A 24,240-nucleotide genomic window follows, 5' to 3' on the forward strand; every position below is an offset into this window, starting at 1 on the left:
CTTGAGAGAGTACGTTCCTTTAACAGAGGCAAAAGCCTCAACCACTGAATACTAATTATAATCCTGTACCACAAGAAGAGACACTACTGGCTCCACATATCCTCCAGTTTATTATTTAATATGTCTCAATTCCTGTCTGAAAAGTGATGTGGTGTTCTAGTTTACTTTGGCCACAAACCTATTCCATGTGGTTTTCTGCCCTGACCAGAAGAGATCAATGTGTTTGCCCAGTCTGGTGAGTCACAGCCCCAGGCTGGCTCTGTGCCTGCAAGGGTGGCAGGTGAGATAGCCACGGAAAACACTTCCTGGAAAACACTTCCACCAGCACCCGAGGGAAGCCCTCAGGCAGGAGAGCATCAGCTGGCACTGCCATTCTCAGAGGCCTCCAAAAGAACGAGCTCATAAACCAGAACATCACTGTGTGTTCTCTGCTAAATTAAGTGTGGCTTCTCCTCCCCTTCCTTTCTCCACCTTCTGATGTGGTTTTAGCTTTTGTTTGCTTTTCTCCATTTCTCTTTCTAGCACAAACACACAAAAATTTAACATGAATCAGCAGAGAAATTGCTTTTTTTACCATTCACGTTGCATATGACTTAAATGGATTGTAATTTTGGGCTATCCTACTTATATAAAAGTTTACATTCATTATTACCTTTCTCCCTCATCTGTGATCCAAAATTGTCCTTATGTCTTCTATTTGAAAAGAAATGGTAAATTTGAGTGTGTTAATATGATACTGTTTTACTCATTCAGTATAGGATGTTACAGATAAATTATTTATATATATATTTTATATTCAACACTTCTTCACTCTGTTCACCTTAACCTACATTTCCCAGCATGAGTCATGCTGATGGATTTTGTAATTCTCACAGCTTATGCCTTTCCAGCTGATTACCACACAGATTCTATTTTCACCAAGTCAGGACTATTTCCTAGATCCTCAGAAGTTATCAACAAGACTTCTCTGCAGAAAATGAATCAGATGAAGAACATCAGCAACATTCAATTACATGAATCTGATATAAAACTAATTCCTAGGAGCTAATATTCCATATAAATAGGGATGCTTGCTAAGCCATAAATGTGCATTAAATTCTACAGGCTAAATTTAAAATGCAAGATGCTTTAATTATTGCCTTATTTTGCTTAGTATTTCATAGATTCATTTTGAAATTACTTATTTCCTTATGATATTATGAAACCAGTGTTCCAAGCCTTATCAATATTGTTGGTTTTGTTTGAGGCCCAACTCGTTCTCTGGTCTGTTCAGGTGCATTTTATCCAGCCACTCCCAGGGAGCTGGGACAATTCCACCTCCAGTGTCCAGGGTGGCAGGACATTAAGGTCCTGTCAGCCCAGTGTAACAAGAGTCTCAGGTCTGCCCAGGATCCAGACTTTTCCCACAGTGAACCTGGATTCTTGTCCCTCAGTAGCATTTTGTGAGGCTCCACTTTTCCCTAAGGGATCATTAGTTTTGCTCTTTCCTTCATTTCAAATATTTTCCAATTTCTTACCTGGATAAGACAACCACACAACAGCTTAGAACTAAAAAACCCAATGCACACACCACAGTGTAGAAACCCCAGAAAAATACAGCACTTAAAGAGGAATTAAGTACCAGAAACAGACTTAACTTACAGCTCTTTCATTGCTAATACCTCCTGAAAGAATTTACTTCACCTTGACACACTGACTGACAGGCAAACCAGCAGAAACAGATGTGCAAATGATCTATTGATGTCGACAGAGACTGGTCACCAGACTGACTTTATTCTGGTTCTAGTTTTGAACACACATAAACCCAACAATTATGACACAACTTTAGGCAAAAAACCACAATTGAGTTTTTACAGATATTTTAAAATGTCTTCCACTACCATTCCAATAGAAACAAAAATCTCTTGCAAATTTATGACTTTGAAGAGATGATATGTATAAGCAAACTTACCAAAATGCAATATTTCCTATATACACTTTTTTCCTTTATATCCCTTAAAACTGATATTTAAAATTCCCTTTTGTTATTAAAAATACTTTTACAAAAATAAAACACTTTCTTTGTTAACTTTAGCTACAGTTGATTTTTTCCAGTGGATTCACTGCAACTCTGATTTGCACAGAGTAGATGATGCACTTCACAAACACCTGACCATTTCTATGGACAAGCACCACTTGCTGATCCCTGCACTGCTGTCCTGATCCTGCTTCCACTGAAGCCAATAACAACTCTCTCACATGCTTACCTCAGTAACTATTCTGACATGACAAAAAATAACATCAGAGGTCTGTGCTCTTTATGGTTTAATTGTCAGAAAAAGCAAATCCCAGATTTAGAATTTTGATTCAAGCAAAGCAAAATTTGTGATTACAATCTGTTTTTACATCTAAGCTCTGACTTGTATTTTTTCACCCGAAGGTAAAAGATGAGAATAAATTTTCATTATTACAGGACTACTATAAAAACTAAGGTTTATAAATGCTTTTAGCATGAAATTACATTCAAGCATTTTGCTTGCCTTTAAGATAATGTTTTCAAAGAGAATTTCTTGTTCAGATATCCGCTGGTGATTCTTTTCTTAAGCCATAAAAGAGTTTGCTATGGAAACTCTCAGAGCAAGCCACTGAGGCAGAGCTTTGTTTTAAAATGTGCATTTGTCAAACTCAGACTTAAGACAGCTACAGCTACTTCCTTACGTCTAAAAATAGCATTTTTATCCATACAAATATGTGGTTTAAACAGTCATCAAACAATAGGAAAGGGCTAATCCTTTCCTGCAGCTCAGGACAGTGGGGGAGGCCCCGAGCTGGAAACCAGGTCCAACCCAACCCAACCCCACTGATCATCCTGCAATCAAGGTGCTCAAAGAGCCACTTCTACAGCACTGCAGCAACAGCCTGGGACTAGTTCTACAAGCAGTCCTGGTATCTAGAAGCTACTTAAATATGCAAATAGAAAGGAAAGAGTTGACTAAATGCTGCTTTAGCATCTCCTGGCAGTTAAAAACCTGGGATTCACAGTACTTCACCTCAATGGCAAGTCTCACTTGCTGCTGGCTCCACACACTCAGGGAGGATGGAACACACAGCAGCACAACTGCACACCTTGGAGAGAGGATCAGAGATCTTGCTACTTTGAAATAATTAGTTAAAATCAGAGGCTTGTGGAAAGAATGCAGTCAGCATATCTAGAGGGGAAAAAAATAGCAGTGACCCACCACTAGCTTAATACTCAGTATTCAAAGTAAGTCAGAACACCAGTAGCAGCAAAATAACTTAGGGTTTTCAAATATCCTGATATTAGTTAGAATCTTCCATTACCTACCCTGGCACTGAATAATTGAAAAAAGCATGCATTTAAATAGCTTTTTAATTCACAGGTGTTAGAACATAGGAAGAAGTACATCTTAATACCCAACTTTTTCAGCAATATAAGAGTGCAATAATGTCACCTTACAACAAACAGCTATTTTTACTAAAAATCTATGATCAGTCACTCCAGGCTTTAACATATTATACCAATATTGAAGCCAAAATTGCATATGTACAAAACAGCTGATATATGTAAACCTCATATTCAGCTTCTGTTTGCAAACAGGTACCTATTCCTTACCTGCCTGCTGGGGAAGAAAATATCAAAATCAATATTGCTAGTTAGACTATCAGGAAACAAGATGTCACAACACCAATAATTTTATTCCTGTCAAAGGTAGGCAAGTCTGCTCCTATGATTCTTTCAGTAAAAGTGAACAGGGACTGAGCAAAATCTCCTACCTACCCTTAGACCAAGTTTTAGAAATAAGATATATTGCTGTACTATCTAGAGGAAAACAAATGTAAAGAATCCCCCTGCTCTGCCCTCCCCAGGCAGAACAGTGCACCATGGCACTGCTGAAAGGTTGACATGGGACTAAAGCACTTAATGCTACCAGGAGAACATACATTCATTTAATGCACACTGGCATCAGCTGGACAATCTTAACAGCATATGCTGAAGGAAAAGCAAAGTTTGGTAAAACCTTCATATATTAACAGTAAAAGCAGCAAATGTTTCCCCCCATCAGAACTGAAAAAACAAGTTTAAGTCTATTTAAAGCATCCTTAAAATATCCCACACCCTCACAAAAGCAATGACTTTGTCCTGGACAAAGATGGCCTTGTCCTGAAGGCAGGGTGATATTAAAAAAAAATATTTCTGATTGTAGCTTGCTACTTAACATAAACCCAGTTTTTTCATCTGGTTTTATCCAAAGACTTTGTGAGCCCGATCCGGGTGTGCTATTAGTTTATTTAAACTTCTGCTGGCCTTGCTATTTTTAGCTCTGGAGGCTGGCACAAAACATTTACTAGAGCTTAATGGCTTGTTCTGTCCCTGCTGTTCTTACAGACCATTCAGGTGGTAGCTGTCAGCAGTGCAGCTGGAACTCGTAGGTGCTGGTTTGCCACTGGTGGATGTCGGCGTCGATCATGTTGCGCTCGGTGAACGTCACGCGGCCCTGGGCGTCGATGAGCACCACGGTGTTCGTCCTGCAGCACAGGGAAAGGCTCAGCCTGGTGCCCACTACACCACTGCCAGGGGGCCAGCCCTCACTCCCCAGTGTTTTAATTCTTTTTTTTTTATTTCTGCCCTGCCCACATCATCCCCACGTTAGCAGGGCAGGAATGGCCCTGGCGAGTTCAAATGGTGTTTTCAGCCCGTTGGTCTGTCACTGCACTGCTCTGAGTCCCTGCTGCTCTGGCAGCAGCTCACACACAGAGCTGCTCCTTGCAGAGTGTGATGGAAGGTCACACTTAGTGCAAAATTCTCCACTCAGAAAGAAGCAGCATAAAACTAAGTTGTTCTTCACAGCCTACACGTACCCTGAAGGGTTATTTATCCTATCAACAGTACTCTCTTCATTCCTGTCTTTCAAAGCAATTGTCCACTGAGATTTAGACACAGTTAATTATTATCACAGGACACTGATATATGAACACAGAAAAAGTTCTTTCTCTCTAGGAACCTTCCAAAGGGGAAATCTGTTTTCATGAGAAGCAGATTTGGGTCATGCATCAGTGCCACTCTGCCTTGTGGAAGCTGTCATTGCTCCATGGACACTGTGCCACAGAGGGATCACTGACAGCAGGAATTTTCCACCATCCTGATGTGGTGGCCTTCCCCAAGTCACTTCACAGTTGTTCACTCACATAAAAAGTGCTTAATTTCCTCAGAAGAATCTCGTGAGGCCCAGTTAACAATCTGTATCCACTAAACCCCGTTGCTAAGGGAAAGATAAGTGTGAGCACACAATTATAGCAGTAGAGAAGACTTGACATATAGTGCTAATTCACCAGTGAAAGGTCAGTACTTCTGCCAAGTTATCCCTGTTTCTTTGGAAATAGCTGGGCTCCAATCTGTGAAGCAAGAGGAGGAAGATGCTTCTTTATCAGGTTAAGTCTTCATTATCCTATATTTAAAATGTTCTTTTAATACATTTTATAGAAACCACTGCAAAAACTGAGTATCTCTTTCTCAGAATCCCAACTTAAAATGCTTCCAGCAGTGAGCACTGTCAGCTTATCAGCTCACATCTCTGCAGTGGAAATACTATGCCTGACTATGCCAGAGACCAATCTGGCAAAATCATTGGCACACTTTTACAGTAGGAATTCCCAGCAACAGGGTTCACCTGGAATTTTGTCTCACACAGATTAAATGCAAGGTGCACTGCATTATTCTATTGTTCTTGGTAGAACAGTCTGAGCAGAAAGTGAGAATATCTCAGTAAAAGTAGCAGCATTAGTTAGGGGAGAAGTAGAAATACATGTTCTTTTGAACAAGAGCAAAGGTTTTTAATGCACCAAAGTGGCAGATCCATTTGACAATGCCATGCCTGAAGAACTCTGATTTAGCTCTGCAGATGACACGATTCCTGCTTGTGGAGCAGAAACGTTCTGCAGGATCTTTGATAAGATCAAAGTGCTCAGATGTGCTGCTGCACTGGGAATTGTTTTACCTTGTTCCGTAGCCTGGGCAGCGAACACACACAGCTGCATACTGGGTGAGGATAGGACGGATATATTCCTTCCCCTGGTCCTCAATTGCAGGGTCTGGCAACTGACTGAAAAAAGGAGTAAAGGAGTTAAAGAGATTTAAAAATTCTCCCGTATTAACACATTCATCCCTCTCAAACTGGAAGGAGTTGCAGGACATCCCTGATAGCACAGTCAAAGGCAGGGCTGAAGCAGAAGAGAGGGGGTAAAGGACAAAACCAGCTGTGGCTGCCCCATCCCTGGAAGTGTCCAAGGCCAGGCTGGACAGGGCTTGGAGCAACCTGGGACAGTGGAAGGTGTCCCTGCCCATGGCAGGGGGTTGGAATGAGATGATCTTGAAGGACCCTTCCAACCCAACCTGTTCTATGATTCTATGTAAATAAGGGCTTTCTCTGTGTGCAGGAACAAACTGAACCTTACCTGAGCCTCCAAAAAGCTTACAGCAAGCAACTTACAGTCCTGCACTCACTGCCCTTACTAAGGGAAATGCAATCTTTAAAAGAGAAGGGCACAGAAAAACCAGTGTACAGTTGAGGAGTACTAAGGCTGCAGTAGTAACATTTACTGTGTCTCCTGCTTAAAAATCAATACTGTTGAAAGTCAGTCTCTGTGGAGAGAAAGAACACTACTTTTGCCCTTCATTACCCAGCTTTAGTCAATTAATATATGGCTAAAGCTTTTTCTCTGCCAAACCAGTTTCTATATGCAATTTTTAAAGGGGTCATGTTGTATTTTCAGTGAACTCCAGCCATCGTGTTCTTACGGCTCTTGATTATTCATCACTGTAAGAAGCTCCTTCACCAGGTCTTCTTTAGTAAGGTCTTGACTTCTCTTCACCACTTCTGTGAAAAGCTGCTTCCCATATTGAAGCTTCTTCCATGGTGTATCCAACAAAGAATTACTCAATCCATATATTCCTACACACACACAAAAAACAATTTAATGGAAAGTGTATTCCGGTGATTTCAGTTGTCATTACAGATTTCAAAAATGTTAATAAAATATAAGTGGTCCCCCTAACCTTTACCTGCAGGTGTGCCATAAACACACACTCTGGGTAAGGGGTTTAGGGTCAAATCCTTTGAAAATCCCATTCCTCAAAACAGGCTTCTGTCCTTCAGGCACAGTCACCAAAGGAGCATCCCACTAATTGCAGTACAGGTGGGTACACTGACACGGACAGAACTTTTAATGAACTACTGATTCTATACAGTAATTTATTAGTAAATGCTTACATGAATTCAAAGACATTTAATAATATTTTTTTTAAAGAATGTGAAGGAAAAGTCAGTGAGGACAATGCTTAGATAGCTAAACTACTAGAACAATACAGAGCTACATAAGAAAAAGTAATATTCAGACCTCTCTGAAGAAAACCTACCAGCATTTAGGAAAACAGGTTCTGGTTCTCCTTTGTTTCCATAGTAGCAAATTACGTCTCCTTTGGTGGTACTGAAAAATATAAATAAGAATTTCTCCTTGAAAAGCCATCAGCTTCTGTGTTTGATTATGCTCCAATTTCGTGCAATCTTTGAACACAGTAAGATGTTTCTCCCACTGTTACTCCTATGGTTCCAGGCATTAACTGAGGAGTTTTAGTACTCTCCTCCTCTCAAAACACTGGATTAGCAGCACCACTATCACAAAGTACCATTATCATTTTTAAACATAACTGCAGTAGAATTCAGTAAAACCCCAGAACCACTGCATGGAAAGTAGCCAGGCTTAATGACAAAAATCTGGGGGGTTTTGGATAACTGGAGATTTAGTTACTTGGGAGAAGGGGGCACATTAAAACAACAGAACTGTCCATCACAGCAAGTCACCTTTCCCCCATGCCCTCTTTTGAAGCCCTCCTGCATGCTGAGGCCCTGGCTCCTGCAGGCCATTGCAGCTGGCAGGAGTACATTGTGGCCCACTGAGAGCAATGCTGAGGGACAGCTGGGTCCTTCAAGGGACACCTGGGTCCTTCAAGGGACACCTGGGCATGTCCAGGCTGTGTTCAGCTACTGCAGTTACTGTTTGTGAGCTTTCTCCCCTTAACTGGAGGCAGTGGCTGCTGCTCTCTCTTGTGCACAGTGTTCAAAGGCAGGCTCCAACACTGCAGATAACTCTCATTTGACAGAGACGGGATCAGCATGTCCAAACAGCAGGGACTTGAGTAGTCATATTTATACTGACAACACAAACAGCAAACCAACTGATAAAAGACAAAAAAATGAAGTCATCAATAAGCCTTGTGTGTCCTCTGGCAATGGACTGCCATCAGATGGCTCACTGCCAACATCCCTCAGTCCCATCAGCTGACATGGAATTCCTCAGTGATTCCTTTGCTACCAGTTGGTGGGTTTGGGCTTTTTTTTTTTAGTTTGCCAGAATACAGCAACGAGATCCTCTAATTCTCTATTCCCCCCTTGTGATTTACTTGGTCACAATGGAAGAGAGTATTATTCCAGTTACCAACAAACACATTCTGACTATTGTTCAGCTTTTAATTTGTCTCCCAAGCTCCAGCTCCTCAGACAGCATATGGGCTTTTTGAATTGGAAAAAACCCCAAACAAGCAAAACTTGCAGTTAAAACTGAATTTGGATTAAGCAGCATAAAACATAATACAGTAGAGAAACCATTACCAGCTCCTCATTTTTTCCTAAGAAGTATCTCTGCATTCTGTATACTCTGATCTGCATCAGGGCAATCTCATTAATGATGTTCTGGAACTTAAATTGCTCTGCATAACTTAACATCCGCTACTCAAACCTTAATAACAAGCAAAACAGTCCTGATTTAGCTGTTTATATTCTTCTTGAAAAGCCATTCTGAAAGACATTCTACAGCATCCTTTGCAAGACAGCCAAATGAAGAAGGAAGTATTAACTTATTAATTATACAACTCAGAAGAGTCAAGAATACAAAAAAAAAATAAAGCAGTGAAATAGAGCCTTTCAATGAATATGAGAAAGTGCTGCTGAAAAGTACAGGTGGAAGAAAAAAAAATTCTATTAGCAGCAACCTGAAACTATTATATTGGTGCAATAACTACTCTCTTTTCAAATTCTTGAACCTGTACCTGGTGTAAAAGGTCTATGAAGAGAAAAGTTCAGAGCAATTGTTATCACCTGAGGTCTCAAAACCCAGTGTTAGATGGAAAGGCAGACAAATGGCCTTTCCACACAGGCCTTGACCACAGTTGTCCACGTCCTGCCACAGATGGGACTGCATGCTGTGGAAACAGGCACTGCTGCCTTCCCTTAGCAATGGCTTTTTATGGCAAAGAATATTATCCTCCAGCATCTGTGCCGAGCTTTTCGTGACTGACAAGCTCAGTAACAGGATCCCCTGGAGTTTAACAAAAAGATGGGGAATACACACAAACTGCAGGGTCACTGCCTCGGGACAGCTGTATCTTATTGTTTCCACATTCCACATTCCCCCAGACGTGTTTCCACTTACCTCCACTGCAACACTGCTGCTGCCTTCTGTCAAAGGAAGACTGAAGCCTCCCAAGAGGCTTCTGAAATGGGCACACTTTCAAACTGTAGTTCTCTGTGCCAGTCAGCTACTCTTCTTTTTGTCATTTGGCTCTGCCTGTTCCCTTCCTACTGTTTACAGATACTCAGTACTGAAGGGAAAGGCAGAAGCCAAGATGAAAAAAAATCACTATAAACTTGATCACAGCAATAGCCTCAAACCCCTGGCCTGTACTCAGATTCTCTTCCCTTCCAGCTTTACAAGTATAGATACCAATTTCACTGGAGAAGTAATAAAGGCATAATTAAAGTGATGACAATAGGGCCCAGTAGGCTTATTTTTAAATCCCAGCCATAGCTGACAGCAGAAAGAAACTAAAACTGCATAAAAATTATGCTCTTAGATACATCATTCTGTCAAAAAATGTAAGCAATAATAAATGCTCCGGGAAATATTCTAGGCAGCATAAATCTCAGCAGAAATAGAAGCTCCCCAGCAACATGAAAGCCATGCAGAGTTTGCCACAATCACTCCTTCATGCTGATGAAACATAAGCAGTGTCCTTCTGCTCCCCTGCCCTGCTTCAGATTCAAGGTGGCTTCAGGTCGTGTTGGCCAAAAACAGAGCGAGAGGAAAAGGAAGAAGTGAGGCAGTAAAGCTGCCCAGCGTGTGGTTATCACCAAGTGATCACTCCCCTGGGCACTGAGCTCCACTCTGCTCACAGGGGGAACATCTTACACAAGGACATTGGATTGTTTGATGAATAATGTGTGCGTGTATTTTTTGTGCAAGGACAAAAGATGAAGTTGGCAGCTTGAAATGCTGAACAGGAGCTTCAAGTAATACAGTCCACAGATTAATTTTCTTCAATGTTCATGAGCTAATCAGAAAACTTTTTCTGTTCTGAAACTAAAAACACACAAGCAAGCACCAAACCACCAACTATAAAGCCCAAACATATAGCACCTACCATCCAATAAAATGGTGAAAAGAATTCTGCCAGATATTCACAGCATACAAAGTCTGCTTTAAAGCACTACTCTGATTTTGTTGCCAGTGTCTAAACATTTCTTTGGTGTTGTCCTTATATTTTGGGCCAGGCAGAAGCTGACACCAGAGGGAAGAGATAAAAAAGTTGTTCAGAAGATTTTTCCTTCTTTTGACATTGGCCTGTCCATCCATCCACTGGAAATGACTGAAGATCTATGCAGAAATATTTCAGAACACAGAGAGTACCTGGACACCTCATTTTCATGAGGGAGCCACAAGAAGCAAGACAGGTGTACTCTGCAGAAGGTGATATTGTATTAGGACTGACAATGCAAGAGCAGAAATGTCAGTGAGCTCACAGAGCAGTCATGACAACTTGGCCATCCCCGTTCCTTCCACAGCAGCACTCTGACCCTGGCTCACTTTTCACTGGAAAGGCTCCCAAACCTAACCCCTGGAGAGCAATCAAATCCCTCCCACACAGCCAAGCCCTGATCCCACACTGAGTGCATGGCCCAGGGGTGATGGGGCAGTTCACATTTCCCCTGGAGGGACTGGAAACTGGCTGTGACAGGGAGAGCAGAAGAGCTCACCCCGAAGGCATCTCTCTGCAGTCCCCTCCAGCTGACTTGTTTGGGAAGGGACAATTTGTCTGTTCCTCCTGGAGGAAGTGATTCACTCCTGTTCCCAGGGATCTGACTGCACATAAACTGTATGGGCTCTGAGTGACAACCTGTCAGAGACTCAAACTTGCTGGGAGAGCGACAAGAAGCTGCCAATTCCATTTGTCCTTCAGGGCTGCCTGTATTACACACTTGGCAGTAAGAACACAAGGGAGATGCTGCCACAATGGCCCTGACACAAGTTTGAGATACCCATGAAAGTCTAAGTACCTGTAGCAACTGGATTTGTTGGACATAAACACAGGTTTCCCGAGGACAGAAATGATGCCCCGAGCACCACCACAAGCAGCTCACTGACTTCAGATGCTGTCACAGATGGAGAAAGGAGGGAAACTGCTCTGAATCTTAAGCAGACATTTACTTAGAGACCAGTCCAGTCTCTGAAACCTCGTTCCTCTCCAATCAGACCCACTGACACTCAGAACTGGAGGATGGCAGCACTACCTTCCAGGAAGCTAATTTTGCAGCTGCACAAGATTCCAAATAGACACTGTTTGTCATATGCTATATATTCAACATAAAAGTATGTTAAGCATAATTGGATAAATATTCACAACCAAGATGTTAAACTGAAAAAATTAGAAAAATAAAAATACTAAGTAGTCTTCTTTAAAAAAAGGAATCAATTGTCTTTAAATTGACATCAAGAGATGTCACAGAGCAAATAGATTATTACACTAAGTGTCAGAACCCATGCACGTTGAAAATGAGAGTCACACCAAGCTGTGGAAATAAACAAGATTTTACAACTTGTATACTTGTTTCCAGGTCTCCTCCTCACATCACTGCACAGGTATCTAGCCAACTATCAGCATAAGAATACAGACAGAAGATTAAAATTTCTTTTTCTGAAATGTGATCCTGAAAACTCAAACATTGTAAGTCTCTCTAAATATGCTGCTCAATATGTGAGCAATATTGTGAGCTCAGACACACCCCTCCTCACCAGTGCTTCATTTAAATTTCCCATTTGAGTTTCCTCTCCATTTCACACACTTTAACAGAGCCAGTCACTATTTGTTACACAATGGAAGAACATCTTAAGAATAGTCTTCAGTCCTTATTTTGAAACAACATGGCCCAACAAATTAGCATCAACTACAATAACATTTTCTATTTACATAGAGAAGTAGCTTCCATTCATATACTAGATTTCTCTCAGGAGTAATTCTCATTTCCTAAAATGACAAGTTTACAAATCTTATCAAAATTGCTCTGCATCATTAGCTTGGCAAGAATTTCATTTCATCAGAGTATCCAAGGCTAAGGACATGTCAAAACTGAGAAATTAATCAACACACACAGCTTTCAGAGTGATACTCAGGGAGGAATTACGAGCTGTATCACCATGGAAAGACTATTCAATTGAACACACAATTCCCTATCAGCCCAGCATGGAGGAATAACCAAACAAAACCAACACAGGAATGACTGCCTTAAATAACATCAATCAGATCTACTGTAATATCTACTTGCAGGAAAGTAGGAGAGTAGGGAAGTGAAAAATGCAAACACAAGGCTGGTTAGTGAGAGGGTGCTGGAAATCATTTCCACTCAGAACAGCAAACACTGGGACCTGCTGCCTTAAGTGTGTGTGGCTTCCCAGAAGCAGGCAGAAAAGCTGCACCATGAGGTTGTCTAATAAGATTAAAGGTGCTGCAGAAAGGGTGCCAAAGCAGGGGTGTGCTCTGGGCAGTTTGTATGTGCCTGTGGTCATGCAGAAAGGATCCACCTGGGAGCTGACACATGGCCTGGCCACGGCCCAGCACTGGATTTCCCTTCTTCTCCCCCAGGCACAATGTGCAGAAACACTCAGCACATGGACTGCTGAGCTGACACAGGCATGTGCAGTGCAAAGGATTGGCCCAACCACACTGATCACAGTCAAGTATCCAAGATCCTTCCTCCAGCTACAGAAACTCTGAGTTAACGTAAACCAGCACTGTCTTGTGCTGATTTTTAATGTTTCAGGAAAGATTAATGACACAGCTACTCTGACAGGGAAGGTATCTTGAAAGCTCTCAGGTGCTTTAATCCCACCACAACATGTCACCTCTCAGAGAAAAAAGGTATCTGAGAAATGATGGAGCCAAGGTTTTGTTTTCTCAAAACACAAGGCACAGAGCCCTCGGGGTAAAGACTGGCCATGGCCTGTCAGGGAGTCCCAGAGAGTTCTGTGGGAAGCAATGATCAGAACACAAGACAGTGCTCCAGGGTTGGACAGACCAGAAAAAACCTCAGGAAATGATGACTGCAGTAATGTTAGGACCTTACATGCCAAGCAGCAAAACCCATGAGCTCTGACTTCAGTTTGTGACAGGCACTGTCAGACATCTGGGCTGTGATGTACATGTGCAAAACTGCTCCCTTTGACATCTGAACTGTGGTGTTTTATAGACTTACTTCAAGTCAGCTGCTAACAAATTAAATCCATTGTAAAGATGTCCCTCTGCTGAAACTTTCTTCAAGTAAGAGTAGCTGTCCAGATCTGCAGTCAGGAAGTTTGTTACTAGAGCACCTAAGAAAGAGGAGGACATGGAACAAATGTGGGTGAGCTCACTGTTCTGACAGGCCTGGTAAAACAAACAGCAAGATAAAGATTCCTGTTGCCAAGAGGCTGTAACAGTGGGGAAAAAAACCCAAACCCCAAAATCAAACCAAGTAACAAACCAGCCTTTAAAAGTCTTACATCATTGTACCATGTTCCTATTAAGAGCTTGACTTTTACTCCAAAGAACTCAGTCAAAAGCTCTTGGTCAAAAATTCTACAGAATTCATATTACTAACTACTCTAAACTGGATGTGCCTTTCCTCTCCTCCCACCTTACAAATTCTTTCTTGTCTTGCTTCATTTCCCTGATATATGACCCTAAAATGAAATACAAATGACATGGTTCATTTGTTTCCTTTGTCTAACATCTTTTGTCGTTCCAATATATTCCCAGTGAAGCAGCTTATGACAGTTACAAACAGACCTATTGTTACTCTAAAAAACTCTACAGATGTGCTCTGTTGAGAATCCTCTTCAAAAGAGATTTTTTCCTATATTTCTGCTTCTCTGATCTGAGGGAAGGAGAGACTATAATAATCTTTTAGGTTACCTCCAGCATAACTCAAGTTGTATTGATTCCCTGACACAGGTGTTTGGACATGAATATATACATTTAAAAAAGTCTATTGTAATCTAAATCTAGCTCAGTGCTTGGCTGGTTGTTCTGCCTGTTAATTAGAATTATTTTCAAGAGGAGACAGTTGGTGCTGCATTTCTTGTCTGAATGTAACTTCAGGCTCTAGGCACTACATCTTGTTTTACTTTTGCCTGTTTGATCAGAAAATCATTATCTGAGTCAAGTTTCTCACACAGGTACTCAAACTCATCAGTTCACAAACTCTGTTTACAGCACATAAAAATTCTATTTGCCCATAAAGCTGTGTTAAGAAAATTAATACTGTAATCATCACTGTTTTACTGGAACACTAGGGCTTGTTGGTTCACTTTCTTCTTTTTCTTCTATTTCAACTCTTTCATACCTCTTCCTTTGGCATTTTTATCAACCTTTGGCTGCATATAGTTTGTCAGGGCTGCCATCTTGCCTTTCTTACTGATTCCCAGCCATGTCCCACCTTCTTTTCCTTCCTCCATATCCAGACCTAGTGGAATAAGTAAGAGTTAGGTTATTACATTTGTTTAAAAAAATCTCAAGCTTCGACCAGAATTTCTCAATGCAAATGCTGAGTTTTCATCAGGCTGGATAAAATGCAGTAGGTGCAAGACTGTCCTTCTGCATAAGTGACATAAGCCCACTTAAGTTATCTGCCCTCTAATTCTGCACTATCAAGTATTTTCCAAGCAACTGCAATAACAGATGAGAGAAAATGAGAAAATTAAATGTAAAGGCAAAATTAAAAGCTTTGCCTATATGCTAAACTACATATGAAGCTTTAAGAATGCTCAGAATGCCTGTTAGCTCAAAAGCCAATCCCAGAAGATTAATGTTATATGCAAGTTTAAATTCACACATAACCAGAAACATTTAAAGTAAACTGAGTAACTGATAAACATCTTGGACTCTGGTAACAGGAATGGAGGAGGGGGACCCAGGAAAGTGAAGTCCACAACATTATTAACTGCAAAAGCACGGGATCTCAAATTCATGGGATCTCCCCAGACACACTCCTCAGATGGAGAATATACCAGTTTCTTATGCCAAATATGGACAGAGCTGACAAGGGTATAAAAGACAACAATTCAGGGCTCTTCAGTTTTCAGGATAGCTTTTTATTTGTTTAAAACTGCTCCACAGCAGAAAAGCAGCACCCAGAATGTCTGGCACAAAACAGAAATACCAGGCAGAACTTGAGAAGCAAGGGAGTGGTAGTACAGTGGGAGTCATTTCTCCTCCCAGACCTCCTTGTCAGTGACAATCACACACAGCATCAACAAAGAGTATTTGCAAAGTCAAAATGTTGCATTTCAACAATGCTTCATCTTCCAGAGCTTTATTTCTTTTTCGCAGAAAAGGCAGAAGTATTGATCATACTTAAAAATTTCTACAGACAGATTCCCCACAAAGGAGAACCAGGCAGCTGAGGGACTGTACTACCAGTTTGGCAAGATGTAGACACAAGAGCTAATAAACTGAAGGATCAATAACTAAAATTATTCTGTAGCCTATAAATTATTAACCAATAAAAAATGAGAAAGTTTTCATGTTTCTGAGGCTTTGTTGAATGATTTCTAGTCAATATTACAGACCTTGAGTCTCTGGAATAATTAATTCCACCTATTTTAAGACAAACTAATTCCACCTATTTATCAGACAAAGCTAAAGTAATCATTTGTGAGGGAGCAATTAATCTGATTTATTTCCACTGCACCACTAGGACTGAAATCAGTTAAAAAAATGTAAAACTGGTAAAAAACCCCCACAAGATATTAAAACACAAATAAGATAGTAATAGCACAACTCATCTTTCAAACTTACATATTTTCCTCAGAAGTATAAGGAAGAAGCAAATTTCGTATTAGAAAGGCAACACCACCACCCTAATAACAAAAAAATCCAGGCCACAATTCCCTTATAAATTACATGAAAACCTGTCAAAACAGCAAGACAGACATACCACTGAGGATCTCATTGCTACTGTCCCAAAACTCGGCCGATTTGGATGGTCTGTGGTAAAATTCATCTCTATTAGCTGCTAGAATGAGCCTGGAGAACACAGGAGGAAAAACACACTATTACTTACAAATTGGAACTTCACAGTGCAGGCAGGAACAGAATCCAATTTTTGCCACAGCATTAGCTCATTTTAAGCATGAAACCATCCTTTATCCTCCCATCTCACCTCTATCACTCAGGGGAAAGGCCAAATGACATCTGACAGCAGCCTTGTCTCTCACTGTCTCGAGACAGCAAGTCCATCTTGTTGAGTGAATGAGGCAGATGTTATTTTCAAAGAACAATACTTCCAATGGAAGAGATTGAATTAAGATTACATAAACAACCTTAAGATTCCTCAGCATGAAGTTACAGCTTCATTAAAGAAAATGTGAAGATAACCCACAGATTCATAGGTAACTTACCAAAAATGTGAAGCACGAGAGAATGTTTTTACCAGATCATTGCTTAGGATCATGCAGTCACAGTATTTCTTAATCTGTCTTTGACACCTAAAGCTCTAATTATGGGGTTCAAAGACACAAGTCAGAGGGTTTTGTCTGTAGGCACTCAGAGCAGAGATAAATTTGTGACAGTGTCAGAGGTCCAGCCCCACCGAAATTCTTGGATGAAATGACAGTATGGTCAGGGAGGCAAAGAAATAAAGGGAACAGCTGTGGGGTTTTGTAACAATCAAGAGATACTTTGGTGGGCACTTTTCCCCTGATTTTTGTTGTTTTGTGGGTTGGGGTTTTTTTGCATCCATAGTTGCTTGCATAATTTGGGTTCTGCCAGAACAGGAGGAGGTGGCACCATCAGGAGGTAGGAAGAAGCTACGAAAAATAATATGCAATTGAAAAATGTTGCTGGATGAAATCCATTATTTATATTTAGAAATAAACACATCACTCCACAAGAGCAAGTGCTGTCCTGACAAAAAGCATGCTGCAGCTCTTCACGTGCCATCTAAAATTTGATAGTTTTAGAAAATCTGTACTTTGTACTTTGACGATTATCTCTGAACTTTGATAATTATCATAAATGGCACTTTCACACTTGAAAGACTCAAGTTCAACATGATATTTAAGAAGCAGCAGGCAGGCAAGATAAGACAGGTCTTCCTCAAAAGTTCCAGTCTTTGCAGCACTGCAGATCACTCCAATTCAATATTAACCCCAGTTCCAGTCAGTCAGACTATGAATGTAAAGCAGGTAAGTTTTAACGAGTCAGTACAGCCAGGCAGCTCCACAGGAATTTAGAACACTCTCCATTCTTGGCCTTTGAAAGAAAAATCTGTTTCTCTGTCCATTTCATCCAGCAGAAGTTATTAAAACAAAGCAACTTTTCTGGTGTCCTCCTCCCAGATCACACAGATCCCTCACTGGATGTGTGCCACACTCACTTCAGCAGCAGTGGAACACTAGAAAGAGAAGTCTGGGCTAATCTGACTGCACATCCATCTTCTGAAACTGAGAAAGTGAACACTTTCTGTTATTCAAAAGCAAGGGAAGACAGCATCAGAAACGAAACTGAATTACTTATTGCAACATCAGACAGACGCAAGGTATCTATAAATAAGAGCTTGAGTTAGAAGCATTACATTAGAAATACTCTGGAAAAAGAACTGTAATCAATCAGCTACAGAGAAACTAAACATCCCTCAAAGTTCAATGGCACCCTTTCTGGAAGGCAGGTGCTTTGGATTTTGCCCAACAAAGCAGCACCTGTTGGAAACCGAACTGTATGTACATTTTTTTTCTTTCCAATGCAAATATAATATTGTTCCTTTCAAACTTATATAATTTTTCTTCTTCTAGCTGATTCTAGTCTTTGACCTATAGGCTTTCAGCTGGTTTTCCAAATTTCTGTCATCTTACTTGAATATGCTCCATTTCTATTGTGCAGTCTCCTTTTGAAGATTTTTATTTAAATTAACATCACCACTGTTAAAAAACAGTTTGGCTGAAGTGCATTTCTCATCTCCTGAAGCTCCAATTATACTTTGCCTTCAATGATTCTTGACATGAAACCACGGTTTGTTTATAGTATCTAAATACTAAAAATAAGTGAAGTCTTTCTGGTGTGATTGAATATTCCCTATTTCAAGTTTAATGCAGACTCCTAAATTTATCACAAGGCTAGTGTACAAGATCATAATAATAAAACCATCTTTATTTTGTCTTTTATGAAACATAATCATACTGAAAAGGAACAATATTAAGTGACCCTCATCTTCTAATAAATTGCAAAAAGCCCATTCAGCCATGTTATAGCTGAAATAATTCAACTGTATTAGGATTTACATATTAAGATTTATTTTAATATTGAGAGAGATGAAAACACGAGAAATCATTCCATTAAAGCAATTTCCTACAATGCAATTCAGCTCCTTAAAAAAGACTCTGTGATTACAGCTCTGAAGCTTGAAACATGTATTTATTTGAAAGATGCACACAGCACAGTTCAGGAAGATGTAAAGGCAGCGTGTTCCCTCTGACAATAATAACGGTCTGCAGTAAAGGGCTCGTTACACTGCACTAAACTACAGTGCAAACAGGCCCCAGAGAGCAGCCAGAGCAGCTGCAAAGGGAGGCACACAGATGTGTTAGTGCAAAGAAACACTGAGAAAGTTAAATACAATTAAACACTCCTGAACTTGGGCCAAACATCTCAAAAGTGTTGTCCTATTCTGACACTGACAGCAAGTTGTTTTCTGACATAAATTATTAATTTCAATCTTGATGCAATTTTTTATAGCAAGCAAACTACTGTAAGTTTTACTTTTAAATATTGATTGTGGCAGAAAGTTCACTTGGCAAGCAACTACAGCTGACATCCAGAGGATTTTCCCAAGAGGCATCAAATTGCTGAATCTGTCTTTCACTAACTTGTAACACAAAGAAAGTCAGACCAAATAAATGGATATATTAATTCAGCACCAGTCACATCATAAACAAAACCCCCTTTTAGGCAGATTCCAGATGCAGAAAGGAATGCACTCCACGGACAACTGAGGTTTGGGTTCTCATTTCCTTTCTTTCTGTGGAATGGCTTCTGCTTCTCAATACAACAAGGCAGAAAAGCCAGTGAAAGGCACGATGATTTCCTGAGCATCCTGACTCTGATGGTCTCTGGATGAATACCAATACTTGTACCCCACAAAATAAAATGGAACCTATGCAGTATTTAGAAATACAGAAAGCAATAAAACTTTACAATCTGCTCACTGGCCTGAAGTGCTGTCTTTCTATTGTATACTCAATGTACTCAAAGATGCTGCTGTTGGATATGAAGTTTAACAATTGAGGGCTATAATGAGAGAGAAAATGATTACAGGAAGTTTAATGTTTTGGAAACTCACTGTCTGCCATCGACACATCCTGACAAACTTACCTAGAAGCCTAGATGCTTGCTTAGTCTTCGGGTTTTGGCCAAACATTTCCTACACAAGACTTAGTTTTTTATCTACAGAAATGGTGTAAAAACACAGAAGCAAGTCTGTTTTAACTAGAACAATCTCACCTGTACGCATTTTTTGAAACTGGGCGGGGGTCAAACTTGAATAGAAGGATGCACATTGAAGAACTGATGTTTAAATCTTGGGTCTTCCACAAAGGCTCAATGTAAGGTCATTCTGTAATAGCCTGAAATGTAAATTAAGATTATCTATTACACTGCAAATTATAAAAGGATAAACTTGCTTCTATGCTGAAGCTTAAGGATTGCAATGTACTGACTTTCTTTATCTCTATCAAGTCAATCCCTAAACAACTAGTTTAGAAATTAATCATAAATTAAAGATGCACTCTTGAATTCTGGATAATTGATTTACTAGCCCAGTGTTTAGAAAGATCCATAGCCAGCTTTACATAGAAAATCTACTCAGTTTTAGGGTATTATCCCCCTTCTCAGACTCCTACTGCTGAATTCTCAGTAGACTGCAACCATACTGGACTTGTACAACTGAACTACTCGGACCTTCTACATCCAGACCTTGCCAGCTTTTCCCAAAACTCAGGGTCGTGTACCCCAGCTTCTCTGTGTCACCAAGCCTATTTCCCAAACAACACTCATAGCTCAGAAGAGATCCCCTCAAATCCACAGTTGAGCAGTTTCCATTTAAAACACCACCAGCAATATGGTGGGTAATCTGTGAAACTTTTTACTGGCAAAGAAGGCCACTTGGTGAAAGCAGGGATATAAAATACAGTTTTAATGGACAACTGTTGCTGACTACTTTTGCTGACTAAGGAGATATGGCTTCTGGTATCCATTAAGGGTCCTGCCAGACAATTAAATGGATTACTGAATAAAAAACCGTCGGCAATTAATCACTCATAAGACCACTATTTTAATAAACATGTTTCAGGCTCCATTAGCTGATGTATTGAGTTCCCTTCAAATAATCAATTCAGTCCACCTGTTTGTGCAAAATTACTGGCCACATAAAACTTACACAAAAATTGCCAGTCAGAAAACAGCAGTAGATTAAGTCTGTAACACTCAGCACAATTATCTAGAAGGACAAGTATTTTCAACACTTCAATACCTTTCTACTACTGCTTTGACAGAACCATCTTTGTGTCACCCCATCAGCCTTGCTTGATGTTATTACAGTACTTTAAGTTACATTTGTGGTTTTATTAACTCCAAATATCAAACCAGTATTACTTATCTTGGGCTCCACCTGCCGGCCTTGAAACAAGCATAAGTGTTTATAGGTCCTACATAAACAGCCTAACCTTTTTTTTTTTTATTCAGACAGAAGTGTTAAGCCAGATAAAACAGAGCTACCCCCGAAAATAGCAGCAACACTTAACTGGCAAAGGAGGCAAGCAATGTATTTTGGTACCTTCTTTGATCAAGGCTGACACTGCACTTGCAACACCTGTTGAGGTTTTATACCCAGGGCTGCATGTTAGCCTTATAATTCTTAAACAGAAGCACACTGTAAGTCAGACTCAAATTGGGATATTCTAAAATTCGCAACAATTAACAAACACTAAGAGGAAAAAAACCCTGAAGAGAAGCAGTCATAGATACCATAAGCACCTAAATATCCAATGAGAAAATCTTTATACAGGTGTCATCCTTTTGGGCTCATGTTCACATGAAAGTGGGTGCTGCAACTGTGGGGTGGGAGGAGCACATTGCACAGAGCTGCCACTGCAGAGCAGATGTGCTCAGCAGCCTCCTCCCCACCCAGCAGAGCAGATGTGCTCAGCAGCCTCCTCCCCAGATGTGCTCAGCAGCCTCCTCCCCACACAGCTCAGTCCCCACAGATGGAGGGGGTGAGAAGATGAAAAAGATTAGGCCAGCACTGCCTTCCACTTGCAACTGGATGCTACAGCAAGTCCAAAGCTTGATCAAGAGCTGACTTGTCGAGCAGAAAATGTGTCTTCAGAACCATACTTAGAGATGCAGGAGGTGGCTTAGTTCAAGCAGAAAAGGCTAAATTGTGGCACAACACCTGCCTTCTGGTTTTCTTTCTGAAGACAAGCCAGAATATACACACTGTGAAACATGGCAAAATCTGCAGAAAGGGAGAAAAAACCCTCCACTCTAAGGTGGAGACAGTGAAGACTGCCTTCTGGATAATGAGCTTTTATAAATTCTGGTTTGATTATTCCTAGTCAATAAGACAACAGTTACCAAGGATGACACGATCAGCAACAATCTCCTATTTGTGTAATGTTTCTAGTTTGCTGTCCAACTTATGCCTAATACACACAAACCAGCTTGACAAGAATCACAAACATCCTGTAATTAAGCGTTCTGCTCCAAATGGCACTGCTAATTTGGAACCGGCATTCCAGTAACTAACGTTCTTGTTCTGTGCTGCTGGGCTCTGTCACACAGTACAGTGTGTTTGGCTCATTTGAAGGATCTGTTCAAAGCCTGAGTGGATACACACCAGCATAAGGCAGCGTTTAGAGGAACTACCAAGAGACCCAAATATGATAGATTGTGTATGCTCTTTTCATAGGGTTCTACCATCATTTGGTTGATTAGAGGCAATCAGTTCACAATTTGGCATAAAACTATTCTACCCTTAAGAATTCCCAGTAGCAGGCTTTGAAAAATGAAGCCATTTGTTATGTATTTTGTTTTCGCAAATGAAGCATCATAAATAACATCTGTCAGTTACCACAGTGATCTCCAGTGCTTCTCACCTGATCCAAAACTATTGTTTAGGTGCAGTCTAAAACGCAGCTAGAAATCATTTATCACTGGAATCTGCTAGTTTTAGGTACCACAAAAATAACTCGTGGTCAGCAGAGTCCAAAACTATTTTACTGTCTCTTTTGAATATGTCCAAATGAAGCTGAGCACTGCAGTCTTTGAATGCCCATTAAAGGGCCATAAAACTGGATGCACTTTCTTGCACTAGTGGAATTAAATTTTTTTTTTAATATGGAACTTTAAAACCATCAAAGAGATGATCGATTAGTTATAAAAAGTAATCATGTTTTTCCTCCAGAGAAAAGTGTCTCATGGCTGCATTTTTAAAGCACTTTACTGTTTTATTTTTGAACTTCCCTTGTGTAGCACACGCTCCTGTGTAGCAATACTAATAGTTAAAGACCAGCTGGAATAGATGGATCTCCAATTTAATGCCTTTCAGGTTGCTCTGCATACAGATTGTAACTAACCCTACCAAGGTGAAGAGCCAGTCTTCACTGCCAGAGACAACAACGCAAAGTACAACGCTTATGAAAAACAGAAAATAACACATAAGGTGCATGCCATTCCCAAGTTTAATGAGCTCGTTTTATTTTCAGCTGCATAATTTCTCTCCTACTAGATTAGGTCCACTGTACAGCTCCAGTGAGAAACAAAGGCCAGTAAATACAACCTTCCACCACAGCATGTTTTAGAAGCATTTGCAAGGATGGAGTAGAAGAGCCTTTCCCCCACTTTCTCAAGAGTACAAACTTCTCCTTTGCCACGGATCTGCAGACCCGGAGCCTTCTGCTGGACCTTTTTCCTTAGGTAAAAACTGTATTTTTAGCTTGCACAATTCTTAGGTTTTCTTCAGTGAGGAACTACCAAAAAAGACGTCAGTAGTTTCCAGCGTCTTTCCGTGACAATTTCTTGCCCTCAAAGTGTCACCGCATATTAAAAATTAATTAAAAAGCTACTTTATTACTCTTGTACAATCACAATTACTCTGGTACGTGACGCAGGTACCAACCGGCCGCCACCCGCGCAGGAAGGCGCTGCCACAGCACGGCCAAAGGAACGGGGGCGAGCCCACACTTCAAACGGGGGCTTTTAGGATAAAAACCCGAAGCAAATGGCGCTCGGCAGCAGCGCTCTGCTCGGCGGGGAGGCCGGGGCGGCGGCCGGGAGGGGCACTCGGAGCCCCCCCAGACAGGAGCCCGTCAGCTCCCGGCCGGTCGTGGCAGAGGAAGCGACCCCGGGCTGTGCCCGAGCCCGTCCCTCAGCTCGGGCCCCCCCGGCCCCTCCCTCCCTCCCTCACTCACCAGCGCCGGCTCCGCGTCCCCCGCGCCGCTTCCGGAGCGCGGCCGGGCCGGGGCAGCGCCCGCCCCTCAGGGGGACGGACCGACAGCGGGCCCGGCTCCTCCTCCCGCTGCACTGCCGGCACCGGCACGGCTCCCTCGGGGGGCATATACCTTCCCTGCACCGACACACCTTCCTCAGGGGCCACACACCTTCCCTGGGATCCACACACCTTCCCTGCACCGACACCCCTTCCTCAGGGGCCACACACCTTCCCTGCACCGACACCCCTTCCTCAGGGGCCACACACCTTCCCTGGGATCCACACACCTCTGAGATCCACACACCTTCTCTGATATCCACACACCTTCCCCCGGATGGACACACCTTCCCCTGGATCCACACACCTTCCCCTGGTGGAGTCACCATCCCCGGAG

The 24,240-nt window shown here is 41.3% G+C and overlaps 1 protein-coding gene across 2 annotated transcripts; it reads right to left on the reverse strand.

Moving 5' to 3' along the window:
• Positions 1 to 1,754: 1,754 nt before the first annotated feature.
• Positions 1,755 to 23,927, reverse strand: TANGO2 (transport and golgi organization 2 homolog). 2 transcript variants are annotated; one of them, XM_064675536.1, is made up of 9 exons: positions 23,827 to 23,927; positions 19,862 to 19,983; positions 16,302 to 16,390; positions 14,709 to 14,828; positions 13,581 to 13,695; positions 7,415 to 7,485; positions 6,797 to 6,950; positions 5,997 to 6,101; positions 1,755 to 4,527 (listed from the first exon to the last, which is right to left on the reverse strand). In XM_064675536.1, the coding sequence occupies exons 2-9, from the start codon at positions 19,915 to 19,917 to the stop codon at positions 4,407 to 4,409; spliced, it is 831 nt and encodes a 276-aa protein (XP_064531606.1). In that variant the 5' UTR covers positions 19,918 to 19,983; positions 23,827 to 23,927; the 3' UTR covers positions 1,755 to 4,406. The 2 variants fall into 2 exon arrangements, with proteins under 2 accessions (XP_064531606.1, XP_064531607.1); XM_064675537.1 differs by having other exon boundaries at positions 23,823 to 23,898.
• Between the last annotated feature and the right edge of the window lie 313 nt (positions 23,928 to 24,240).

The sequence above is a fragment of the Pseudopipra pipra genome, chromosome 18 (genome assembly GCF_036250125.1).
Source record: "Pseudopipra pipra isolate bDixPip1 chromosome 18, bDixPip1.hap1, whole genome shotgun sequence".
NCBI lineage: Eukaryota > Metazoa > Chordata > Aves > Passeriformes > Pipridae > Pseudopipra > Pseudopipra pipra.